The sequence below is a fragment of the Pelobates fuscus genome, chromosome 12 (assembly GCF_036172605.1).
Source record: "Pelobates fuscus isolate aPelFus1 chromosome 12, aPelFus1.pri, whole genome shotgun sequence".
NCBI lineage: Eukaryota > Metazoa > Chordata > Amphibia > Anura > Pelobatidae > Pelobates > Pelobates fuscus.
In genome coordinates this window covers 9,156,577-9,170,112 of record NC_086328.1, presented here as the reverse complement: position 1 = coordinate 9,170,112, position 13,536 = coordinate 9,156,577, and the positions used below count along the sequence as shown (strand labels likewise).

The 13,536-nt window shown below is 54.0% G+C and overlaps 1 protein-coding gene across 1 annotated transcript; it reads left to right on the top strand.

Moving 5' to 3' along the window:
• The first annotated feature begins 1,278 nt into the window (after positions 1-1,278).
• Positions 1,279-12,047, top strand: HSBP1 (heat shock factor binding protein 1). Its single transcript, XM_063437590.1, has 4 exons — positions 1,279-1,414; positions 9,535-9,601; positions 11,023-11,117; positions 11,804-12,047. The coding sequence occupies exons 1-4, from the start codon at positions 1,370-1,372 to the stop codon at positions 11,819-11,821; spliced, it is 225 nt and encodes a 74-aa protein (XP_063293660.1). The 5' UTR covers positions 1,279-1,369; the 3' UTR covers positions 11,822-12,047.
• The last annotated feature ends 1,489 nt before the right edge of the window (positions 12,048-13,536 follow it).

Genomic DNA, 13,536 nt, shown 5'->3' with positions numbered 1-13,536 from the left:
TGCATGTTGTACGAGTGGGCGTCGTGCGAAGTCTTTAAGCTGTATGTACCGAAAAAAATCCCTGGGAGTGAGATGTGTCTCCTGTTTCAGTCGTTCGAATGTGACTATGCCTGCGCTTTCATACATGTGGCAAGCCCTCTGTAAGCCTGCTCTTTCTAGGTTTGCGAATTCCCTGGCCTCCATTCCCAGAGGGAAGGCCTTGTTTCTTAATAGTGGTAGTAGAGGGGAAGGGGAGCTTGCCAATTTATATTTGGATGCCGATGCGTCCCAAATTCTCAGTGAGTTTAATATTGCTGGGCATGTGGTTCTGAGGATGGGTCTATCTTCTCTGGGCACCCACATGTGGTATTGTGGTAGATCAGGGCCAGTGAGGTGGGACTCCAGGTCCACCCATCTCCTTACTTCTAGCGGTGCATGCCACATGGCCACCTGTGCTAGTTGCGCCGCTAGGTAGTAGAAATAAAAGTGTGGGAGCCCTAATCCTCCTCTCTGTCTATGTCTGTATAATATGTTTCGGGAGATTCTGTGGCGCCGATTGCTGAAGGGTTTTTAACTCCTTCTGCCCAGCGGGAGGGGGGCCCTGAGGGTTATATCGTGTCTGGAAAACGAGTTTGCTTTCCTGACACTATAGTGAATACAAATATAACAACATAGTTAGACACAAAGACCTGAATATATATCCAAGAGCGCACAAGTTAAATAAACGAGCAGTTTTATACAAAAACAAACTTTAAGTGCGTGAGACTGTTGTGTGTCAACTGCAATGGCTTGTACTCCAGTGGTGCCCCCCCAGGTTTTTAGATAAAGGTAAAAGATCACTATATGTGAAAATGACATCATCCCAAATCATCTGCAATACTTGTTATCATTATGGACCTTCTATGGCTCGCTCTCTAGTTAGCAATGTCTGCTTTGTATGATTGCATTTACCTCAATAAAAATGTTTATTAAAAAAAATAGCTTTATATCTGAACACTATTATAGAATGTGTAAAATCTTTATATAATATGTAAAACCAATATATATTATTATATATGAAACCTTTATATGTCCCTTGCATAGTTTAAGTATGTGAGAAGACTTTTACACTTTTAAAACATTTAGTTAAACCATCCACAGCAAGAACAAATCTCCATAGCAACCTAACAAGTGTAATGTCTGTGGATGACGTCATCGTCACGCTCTGTCTCCTTAGCAACAGATGTCCGTTGACAGGCCGGAAGCGCGCTCTGCGTTCCACGCCTCATTCTGGCTGTTTCCCTCGCTCTGATAGGCTGCCGCAGCTGGGGAGAGTCCTGTGCTGAGTATCGCGTTGTTTGGCCGGCTGTGCTGAGCGGACGTTGCGGAAGCTGGTTTGACAGATCTCGGGATGGCGGACACTGACCCTAAGACCGTGCAGGACCTCACTGTGGTGGTGAGAGGGGCGGCCGTGGGATCCAAGGGCCCCCAGTGCACCCCATAACCCCATTCTAAGGGCCCTCAGTGCACCCCATAACCTAATTCTAAGGGCCCCCAGTGCACCCCATGACCTCATACTAAGGACCCCTAGTGCACCCCATAACCTCATTCTAAGGGCCCCCAGTGCACCCCATAACCTCATTCTAAGGGCCCCCAGTGCACCCCATGACCTCATACTAAGGGCCCCTAGTGCACCCCATAACCTCATTCTAAGGGCCCCCAGTGCACCCCATGACCTCATACTAAGGGCCCCCAGTGCACCCCATGACCTCATACTAAGGGCCCCCAGTGCACCCCATGACCTCATACTAAGGGCCCCCAGTGCACCCCATGACCTCATACTAAGGGCCCCCAGTGCACCCCATAACCTCATACTAAGGGCCCCCAGTGCACCCCATAACCTCATACTAAGGGCCCCCAGTGCACCCCATAACCTCATACTAAGGGCCCCCAGTGCACCCCATAACCTCATACTAAGGGCCCCCAGTGCACCCCATAACCTCATACTAAGGGCCCCCAGTGCACCCCATAACCTCATACTAAGGGCCCCCAGTGCACCCCATAACCTCATACTAAGGGCCCCCAGTGCACCCCATAACCTCATACTAAGGGCCCCCAGTGCACCCCATAACCTCATACTAAGGGCCCCCAGTGCACCCCATAACCTCATACTAAGGGCCCCCAGTGCACCCCATAACCTCATACTAAGGGCCCCCAGTGCACCCCATAACCTCATACTAAGGGCCCCCAGTGCACCCCATAACCTCATACTAAGGGCCCCCAGTGCACCCCATAACCTCATACTAAGAGCCCCCAGTGCACCCCATAACCTCATACTAAGGGCCCTCAGTGCACCCCATAACCTCATACTAAGGGCCCACAGTGCACCCCATAACCTCATTCTAAGGGCCCCCAGTGCACCCCATAACCTAATTCTAAGGGCCCCCAGTGCACCCCATAACCTCATACTAAGGGCCCCTAGTGCACCCCATAACCTCATACTAAGGGCCCCCAGTGCACCCCATAACCTCATACTAAGGGCCCCCAGTGCACCCCATAACCTCATACTAAGGGCCCCCAGTGCACCCCATAACCTCATACTAAGGGCCCCCAGTGCACCCCATAACCTCATACTAAGGGCCCCCAGTGCACCCCATAACCTCATACTAAGGGCCCCCAGTGCACCCCATGACCTCATACTAAGGGCCCCCAGTGCACCCCATGACCTCATACTAAGGGTCCCCAGTGCACCCCATGACCTCATACTAAGGGTCCCCAGTGCACCCCATGACCTCATACTAAGGGCCCCCAGTGCACCCCATGACCTCATACTAAGGGTCCCCAGTGCACCCCATGACCTCATACTAAGGGCCCCCAGTGCACCCCATGACCTCATACTAAGGGCCCCCAGTGCACCCCATGACCTCATACTAAGGGCCCCCAGTGCACCCCATGACCTCATACTAAGGGCCCCCAGTGCACCCCATGACCTCATACTAAGGGCCCCCAGTGCACCCCATGACCTCATACTAAGGGCCCCCAGTGCACCCCATGACCTCATACTAAGGGCCCCCAGTGCACCCCATGACCTCATACTAAGGGCCCCCAGTGCACCCCATGACCTCATACTAAGGGCCCCCAGTGCACCCCATGACCTCATACTAAGGGCCCCCAGTGCACCCCATGACCTCATACTAAGGGCCCCCAGTGCACCCCATGACCTCATACTAAGGGCCCCCAGTGCACCCCATGACCTCATACTAAGGGCCCCCAGTGCACCCCATGACCTCATACTAAGGGCCCCCAGTGCACCCCATGACCTCATACTAAGGGCCCCCAGTGCACCCCATGACCTCATACTAAGGGCCCCCAGTGCACCCCATGACCTCATACTAAGGGCCCCCAGTGCACCCCATGACCTCATACTAAGGGCCCCCAGCGCACCCCATGACCTCATACTAAGGGCCCCCAGCGCACCCCATGACCTCATACTAAGGGCCCCCAGCGCACCCCATGACCTCATACTAAGGGCCCCCAGCGCACCCCATGACCTCATACTAAGGGCCCCCAGCGCACCCCATGACCTCATACTAAGGGCCCCCAGCGCACCCCATGACCTCATACTAAGGGCCCCCAGCGCACCCCATGACCTCATACTAAGGGCCCCCAGCGCACCCCATGACCTCATACTAAGGGCCCCCAGCGCACCCCATGACCTCATACTAAGGGCCCCCAGCGCACCCCATGACCTCATACTAAGGGCCCCCAGCGCACCCCATGACCTCATACTAAGGGCCCCCAGCGCACCCCATGACCTCATACTAAGGGCCCCCAGCGCACCCCATGACCTCATACTAAGGGCCCCCAGCGCACCCCATGACCTCATACTAAGGGCCCCCAGCGCACCCCATGACCTCATACTAAGGGCCCCCAGCGCACCCCATGACCTCATACTAAGGGCCCCCAGCGCACCCCATGACCTCATACTAAGGGCCCCCAGCGCACCCCATGACCTCATACTAAGGGCCCCCAGCGCACCCCATGACCTCATACTAAGGGCCCCCAGCGCACCCCATGACCTCATACTAAGGGCCCCCAGCGCACCCCATGACCTCATACTAAGGGCCCCCAGCGCACCCCATGACCTCATACTAAGGGCCCCCAGCGCACCCCATGACCTCATACTAAGGGCCCCCAGCGCACCCCATGACCTCATACTAAGGGCCCCCAGCGCACCCCATGACCTCATACTAAGGGCCCCCAGCGCACCCCATGACCTCATACTAAGGGCCCCCAGCGCACCCCATGACCTCATACTAAGGGCCCCCAGCGCACCCCATGACCTCATACTAAGGGCCCCCAGCGCACCCCATGACCTCATACTAAGGGCCCCCAGCGCACCCCATGACCTCATACTAAGGGCCCCCAGCGCACCCCATGACCTCATACTAAGGGCCCCCAGCGCACCCCATGACCTCATACTAAGGGCCCCCAGCGCACCCCATGACCTCATACTAAGGGCCCCCAGCGCACCCCATGACCTCATACTAAGGGCCCCCAGCGCACCCCATGACCTCATACTAAGGGCCCCCAGCGCACCCCATGACCTCATACTAAGGGCCCCCAGCGCACCCCATGACCTCATACTAAGGGCCCCCAGCGCACCCCATGACCTCATACTAAGGGCCCCCAGCGCACCCCATGACCTCATACTAAGGGCCCCCAGCGCACCCCATGACCTCATACTAAGGGCCCCCAGCGCACCCCATGACCTCATACTAAGGGCCCCCAGCGCACCCCATGACCTCATACTAAGGGCCCCCAGCGCACCCCATGACCTCATACTAAGGGCCCCCAGCGCACCCCATGACCTCATACTAAGGGCCCCCAGCGCACCCCATGACCTCATACTAAGGGCCCCCAGCGCACCCCATGACCTCATACTAAGGGCCCCCAGCGCACCCCATGACCTCATACTAAGGGCCCCCAGCGCACCCCATGACCTCATACTAAGGGCCCCCAGCGCACCCCATGACCTCATACTAAGGGCCCCCAGCGCACCCCATGACCTCATACTAAGGGCCCCCAGCGCACCCCATGACCTCATACTAAGGGCCCCCAGCGCACCCCGTGACCTCATACTAAGGGCCCCCAGCGCACCCCGTGACCTCATCCTAAGGGCCCCCAGCGCACCCCGTGAGCTCATCCTAAGGGCCCCCAGCGCACCCCGTGACCTCATCCTGAGGGCCCCCAGCGCACCCCGTGACCTCATCCTGAGGGCCCCCAGCGCACCCCGTGACCTCATCCTGAGGGCCCCCAGCGCACCCCGTGACCTCATCCTGAGGGCCCCCAGCGCACCCCGTGACCTCATCCTGAGGGCCCCCAGCGCACCCCGTGACCTCATCCTGAGGGCCCCCAGCGCACCCCGTGACCCCATACTGAGGGCCCCCAGCGCACCCCGTGACCCCATCCTGAGGGCCCCCAGCGCACCCCGTGACCCCATACTGAGGGCCCCCAGCGCACCCCGTGACCCCATCCTGAGGGCCCCCAGCGCACCCCGTGACCCCATCCTGAGGGCCCCCAGCGCACCCCGTGACCCCATCCTGAGGGCCCCCAGCGCACCCCGTGACCCCATACTGAGGGCCCCCAGCGCACCCCGTGACCCCATACTGAGGGCCCCCAGCGCACCCCGTGACCCCATCCTGAGGGCCCCCAGCGCACCCCGTGACCCCATACTGAGGGCCCCCAGCGCACCCCGTGACCCCATACTGAGGGCCCCCAGCGCACCCCGTGACCCCATACTGAGGGCCCCCAGCGCACCCCGTGACCCCATACTGAGGGCCCCCAGCGCACCCCGTGACCCCATACTGAGGGCCCCCAGCGCACCCCGTGACCCCATACTGAGGGCCCCCAGCGCACCCCGTGACCCCATACTGAGGGCCCCCAGCGCACCCCGTGACCCCATACTGAGGGCCCCCAGCGCACCCCGTGACCCCATCCTGAGGGCCCCCAGCGCACCCCGTGACCCCATCCTGAGGGCCCCCAGCGCACCCCGTGACCCCATACTGAGGGCCCCCAGCGCACCCCGTGACCCCATCCTGAGGGCCCCCAGCGCACCCCGTGACCTCATCCTGAGGGCCCCCAGCGCACCCCGTGACCTCATCCTGAGGGCCCCCAGCGCACCCCGTGACCTCATCCTGAGGGCCCCCAGCGCACCCCGTGACCTCATCCTGAGGGCCCCCAGCGCACCCCGTGACCTCATCCTGAGGGCCCCCAGCGCACCCCGTGACCTCATCCTGAGGGCCCCCAGCGCACCCCGTGACCTCATCCTGAGGGCCCCCAGCGCACCCCGTGACCTCATCCTGAGGGCCCCCAGCGCACCCCGTGACCTCATCCTGAGGGCCCCCAGCGCACCCCGTGACCTCATCCTGAGGGCCCCCAGCGCACCCCGTGACCTCATCCTGAGGGCCCCCAGCGCACCCCGTGACCTCATCCTGAGGGCCCCCAGCGCACCCCGTGACCTCATCCTGAGGGCCCCCAGCGCACCCCGTGACCTCATCCTGAGGGCCCCCAGCGCACCCCGTGACCTCATCCTGAGGGCCCCCAGCGCACCCCGTGACCTCATCCTGAGGGCCCCCAGCGCACCCCGTGACCTCATCCTGAGGGCCCCCAGCGCACCCCGTGACCTCATCCTGAGGGCCCCCAGCGCACCCCGTGACCTCATCCTGAGGGCCCCCAGCGCACCCCGTGACCTCATCCTGAGGGCCCCCAGCGCACCCCGTGACCTCATCCTGAGGGCCCCCAGCGCACCCCGTGACCTCATCCTGAGGGCCCCCAGCGCACCCCGTGACCTCATCCTGAGGGCCCCCAGCGCACCCCGTGACCTCATCCTGAGGGCCCCCAGCGCACCCCGTGACCTCATCCTGAGGGCCCCCAGCGCACCCCGTGACCTCATCCTGAGGGCCCCCAGCGCACCCCGTGACCTCATCCTGAGGGCCCCCAGCGCACCCCGTGACCTCATCCTGAGGGCCCCCAGCGCACCCCGTGACCTCATCCTGAGGGCCCCCAGCGCACCCCGTGACCTCATCCTGAGGGCCCCCAGCGCACCCCGTGACCTCATCCTGAGGGCCCCCAGCGCACCCCGTGACCTCATCCTGAGGGCCCCCAGCGCACCCCGTGACCTCATCCTGAGGGCCCCCAGCGCACCCCGTGACCTCATCCTGAGGGCCCCCAGCGCACCCCGTGACCTCATCCTGAGGGCCCCCAGCGCACCCCGTGACCTCATCCTGAGGGCCCCCAGCGCACCCCGTGACCTCATCCTGAGGGCCCCCAGCGCACCCCGTGACCTCATCCTGAGGGCCCCCAGCGCACCCCGTGACCTCATCCTGAGGGCCCCCAGCGCACCCCGTGACCTCATCCTGAGGGCCCCCAGCGCACCCCGTGACCTCATCCTGAGGGCCCCCAGCGCACCCCGTGACCTCATCCTGAGGGCCCCCAGCGCACCCCGTGACCTCATCCTGAGGGCCCCCAGCGCACCCCGTGACCTCATCCTGAGGGCCCCCAGCGCACCCCGTGACCTCATCCTGAGGGCCCCCAGCGCACCCCGTGACCTCATCCTGAGGGCCCCCAGCGCACCCCGTGACCTCATCCTGAGGGCCCCCAGCGCACCCCGTGACCTCATCCTGAGGGCCCCCAGCGCACCCCGTGACCTCATCCTGAGGGCCCCCAGCGCACCCCGTGACCTCATCCTGAGGGCCCCCAGCGCACCCCGTGACCTCATCCTGAGGGCCCCCAGCGCACCCCGTGACCTCATCCTGAGGGCCCCCAGCGCACCCCGTGACCTCATCCTGAGGGCCCCCAGCGCACCCCGTGACCTCATCCTGAGGGCCCCCAGCGCACCCCGTGACCTCATCCTGAGGGCCCCCAGCGCACCCCGTGACCTCATCCTGAGGGCCCCCAGCGCACCCCGTGACCTCATCCTGAGGGCCCCCAGCGCACCCCGTGACCTCATCCTGAGGGCCCCCAGCGCACCCCGTGACCTCATCCTGAGGGCCCCCAGCGCACCCCGTGACCTCATCCTGAGGGCCCCCAGCGCACCCCGTGACCTCATCCTGAGGGCCCCCAGCGCACCCCGTGACCTCATCCTGAGGGCCCCCAGCGCACCCCGTGACCTCATCCTGAGGGCCCCCAGCGCACCCCGTGACCTCATCCTGAGGGCCCCCAGCGCACCCCGTGACCTCATCCTGAGGGCCCCCAGCGCACCCCGTGACCTCATCCTGAGGGCCCCCAGCGCACCCCGTGACCTCATCCTGAGGGCCCCCAGCGCACCCCGTGACCTCATCCTGAGGGCCCCCAGCGCACCCCGTGACCTCATCCTGAGGGCCCCCAGCGCACCCCGTGACCTCATCCTGAGGGCCCCCAGCGCACCCCGTGACCTCATCCTGAGGGCCCCCAGCGCACCCCGTGACCTCATCCTGAGGGCCCCCAGCGCACCCCGTGACCTCATCCTGAGGGCCCCCAGCGCACCCCGTGACCTCATCCTAAGCCCCAGTGGTGGCTATCCTTTGGCCATGTAACTGTTATGGATTATATTCCCTGTTTCTGTAGCACTGAAATTGAGGTGTCTGCACTCAGCTCCTAGCTTTAAAAAAAAAATAAAGTCCTCAGGTCTGAGTTCGAAGAAGATATCTGTACATTTGTTACATAGTGTCTAGTATACTTCCTAGTGATTAAAGAGATTGCTTCGGGCGGCACAGGAGGGGAGGGTATTTTTTATTTATATGTTTATATAATGTGTTTATATTTATATGTTGCTGTCTGGATGACCTAAGGACTGCCTGTGGATCAAAACAGTAAGTCGTCTGATCAATGTCTAGGTTGCCGTAAGGAATTACTAGTTACCATGGCAACATCTGTATATGATAGTCTTTTCAGAACATAGGTTATTAACCCCTTAAGGACACATGACATGTGACATGTCATGATTCCCTTTTATTCCAGAAGTTTGGTCCTTAAGGGGTTAAATATGACACATTCACTCTCCTTTAAGTTTGCCTAGTCAATCACGTGGACATTCTTAATCCAGTAATAATGGATATTTAAAGGGTCAGTCTGAGCATCAGAACCTCACCAAATCCACTCTAGTGTCATTAAGTCATGCATGCCTAGCCACACCACTACTGCCTATACACACTTTCTGAAAAGAAGTGTCTGTTTTGGAACCTTTCTTAGCATAGTGTGTTGACTTCCGAGGTGCTGTTCTGGTGAGGAAATATTCACTACAGTATGCTGTAGTGGTTATGGTGCCAGGATAGCCCTGCCACCCCCCTCCTCCATTGACTGCTTATCTTGGGCATGCCACTCCTTGTCTCTACTACTAAACAACAAAGAGCTCTACTAAAGAGCTTCTTTTATCTCTCCTGAGCAGGGCCGGTGTCCCTTAAACAAATTTCAAAAAAGGAAAATGATTAGTATGTCTTAATAGGTTTGTTGCTAAAGGGAACTTGTTGTTAATGCAACAAAGAGTTAACGCCGCTCTAAAAGTAATGTTGAATTCTATTCTTTTTCTAATTACAGGTTCAAAACTTGCTTCAACAAATGCAGGACAAGTTCCAGACTATGTCCGATCAGATTATTGGGAGAAATATCCTTTTACAAGACTTTGCCAATATGTTCAGGAGAAACTATTGACTTGTATACAAGTTGCAGAACTCGTGTAGTTTTACATATTGCTGCTACTCTGTCACGCAATGTTTTATTTTAATTTTTTTTTTTTTACACACTGTGGCTAATTAATAGTTTAGGGAGAACATTCATGATAAAAGTAACATTTTACATATTGTACGACTGACTCACAGCCCTTTTAGGAACACAAAACTATTCCTAACACTATAGTGTCCTTCTGCCCATAGCTCAACGCCTCTCGTTCTTTCATGGTTGAAAGGGTTAAAAAAAACTTTAAACATTTGGTTCTTCCTTTGCCGAGCTCCCTCGTCACTTGCTCATCCTCTGACATCCTGCCGATAGGGGGCACCGAGCAAGTATCAATCAATGCTTTCCTATAGTGGATTTGAAAATTCTGGATGTCTTCATGCAAAGCGTTAGAACATTCAATGTCATTTCATGGAGTTAAATTCCGTGAAGCACCTCTAGTCGCTGTTTGATAGACAGACATTAGAGGTGGAGTTAATCCCACAATGTAATTATTGCAATTTCTCAGAAGCAGCGATGTTATACATTGCAGGGTTATGGGGACGGGAACAATGCACCCACAGCCCTTCAATGAGATGAAGTAATCTGAGTGCCTATAGTATAACATAGTTATTTCTTGTTTTTGTTGTTAATTGTCCTCCCTCCAGTGTGAATTCTGCTGTGTTCCCTGGGTTACATTGCAATGTCCAGATCCCTTTAGTGTAAAATATATTGTGGTTTGGATAATTGCCCCCTTCATTTTGAGTTGCTGTGTTCCCTGAGTATTCTACAGACAGCAGTTACATTGTAATATCCATATCCCTTTAGTATAAAAGATATGGGGGGGGGGGGTTATTGCCCCCCCCCATGCCACCGTGAGCTGCCGTGTTCCGTGCATATTCTACAGACAGCAGCCTGTCCTCCTAATAGGGTTATTTCCTAAAGTAGGAATTGTGAGGAATTCTCAGTGAATTTCAAATTCAAGGGGAAAGTAGCCGAACTGGAAAGATTCTCCAAGTCAACTATGCTTTCTGTTTGGCTACTTTGTCCTTAAATTTTAAATTCACTTTGACTTCGACACAATTCTTACTTTAGTGAATAGACTGCTTATAAAAGGACACTGATACACTCTCACTGACAATATGGAGGGGGAATAAAAACCTCAATATCTTTTATTAGACACTACAGCTTTATGACGTAACAGATATAAATATATACAGCATCAAAGCGTTTGTTAACATTTTATACATCTTGGAAAAATAATAAACTTTGTTTTTAGAGCTGTCTTGCCTGTGCTTGCTGGTAGGATGTGATAGGGCAGTTACAGTAATACTAACTGTATTTGTTTTGCAAAAGTTCTTTAACTGAATCCACTTGATGATATGAGCACCCGAATCGATGATCTAGAGAAGAACATTGCCGATCTGATGACACAGGCCGGTGTAGAGGAGGAAGAAGGGGCAAACAAGGTATGTAGAACAGCTCTGTGCTTTTAAAGACATTTTATAAATAATGATTCAAGAGTCACTCAAGACCCCTAAAGCAGTTTAGCTTGTGGATGTGCTTTGTGTGTGTGAAGACTGTGTCCTCTTTTATTGGGGGTATCTGTGCCAAACAGTTATTTATTGATCTTTCTGATATAAAACGTGTTATTGCTGAGAGAAGTTGCTATGCTTTTACTTGAGCTGATCTGGGGAACCAGCAAATGAACAGTAATACTATGTACTGTGTGTTTTGTTTGCTTTACATAAAATTACAGTAGACCTGAGGATTAAATATTGTTTGTCTGTCGTCAGCACACCTAGCATGCTGGACACACACCCAATATGCACAGAATTCATATTAAACTGCCTGGAATGCTTGTTATAGTCTGCAAATGATGCATCCGAAGATAGTTACACCGCAGACAGCAAAGGCCTTTAAACCTGTAAGTGTAGAGTTTCAAACTGAAAGGCTGCACATACAGACATGAAACACCATCACCACTTCAAATCAGCAAAGTGATCCTAGTGCTTGGAGTAATCCTTTAACCAGTTGTGTTCCAGGTGTGTGCAGCGTATTGTTAGTTTTAGTTCACTAACCCCCCCCCCCCTCCCCTCCGATTTAATTGCTATAAATAGTTTGCTGATTGCTTTTTGTTTTGTTGTCCTTGTAGCAGGTTCCCAAACAATGAGAATGAATACAATTTTATACCATCTTCAAAGGAAGAGGATCCTTTCCTTCCCAACAGAGATGACTGCAAAGCCCTTTTGTATTAACCGTTGTGATAGAGGTTTCATTTCCTATTGTATATTTAGATTGTTTTGTATTTTGATTATTTGTGACTTCATATTTGTTTTTTTACATGTGCAGTAAAACTCATGGAAAAAAAAAAACGTAACTATCATATTTAAAAATATCCGATGTGGCTTGTTTGATTTATTTTAATGTGTGCAGTGACCTAGTCCTGTGTCCTTTCATTCCGTAGAAAACACCGGTAATTTTTTATCCATTTTACTGTTTATCTGATGACTATCTAATTATGGAAGCCATTCCTGTTTAAAAGCCACCAATTTTATTTAAATAATCTGTTCAGTTTCCATGAGGTAGCAGGCTTCTCCTCCATCACTTCCTGTGTTAGATTAATGTCTGCCTTTCTCTGACCTGCTATTATCTGTGCAATTGGTTCGCTGTTTCATCGCATTCTTTAAAATACATGTGATTGGACCTATGTGATGTTATCTGGAAATATATGGAAAGTTACTTTAGAAACGAGTCTGAAAGAACGTTTGCATAGAGTTTCCACCCTTATCTTAGTTGGCTTTCTGGGTAGTAGAAAGGATTGACACATCCCACGTGCATCAGCCACTCGGGGACAGTAAGAGCACAGATCCCAAACCTTCTATCGACTATTGGCAAAACTCTATTACTATAGAACACTGCTGGATCCAGATAACCAGCGTAACGCCTGGGGTTGGTCATTCCCTTTGTAATCCTAACCCATGAAACTTTCATCCATTAGCATTGTTATTTTTGCATCAAACTCACCTAACTTCTTCTTTTCTCACTTTTCTGATAATTCTTTGTGTAACAAGCCATATTTTTCAGCGAAACACCTTTTATTAAATCATATTGTGCATCTTTTCAAGAGTAAAAAGATCTTGAATAATAGCTGTTCGTGATATAATAAACTCAGTGCAGTGTTACCATTACCAAGGCTTGAATCAACTTCTTTTGATTACACTGCCCCCTGGTGGAAGACTAACCTTACAGAGACCTAGTTTTAGGGCCAACTTGGAATTTATTATTTGTAAAGATCTATAGTTGTGTAAATGCAGGAAGATACGAGAAGGCAGCATTTTGTGTTGGCCTACAATAGGTCTGTGCTCTGATTATCACCTGCTGCTACCGTAATATGTATAATAAAGCTGAATACAGACTTTATCATGGTGCAGTGGTAATTTTTTTACCTTTTATTAAAGGGACACATCATCTCATTGAAGTCACCTGGGTGCACTGTTCCTGTGTCCTTTAATGTTTACATTGCAGTGCGAACACTGCCTCTAGCTGTTTAATAGAGTTTGACTCTGTTAAACGACTCTGGGCGTCCTCAAGATATGCACGTCAAGCACAACCCCATAGGAAAGCATTGAGTTGTTGTGCTTTGTTATGGGGAAGGTAATGAGCACAGATAGACATTGTTGCTGCAATCAGGGCGGCTTTAACTCTTTTTTTTTACTGGGGGGACACTGATGTTAGGAATACAGTTTTGAATTCCTAATACTATAGTGTTCCTTTAAGTGGAATATATTCACACTACAGAATTATCGCTTTGTGTTTTTCCCAGTTATCTGGATGTTATTTTGCAGGTAAAACATGACACTCTTTAACACATAATTCTTAATGATG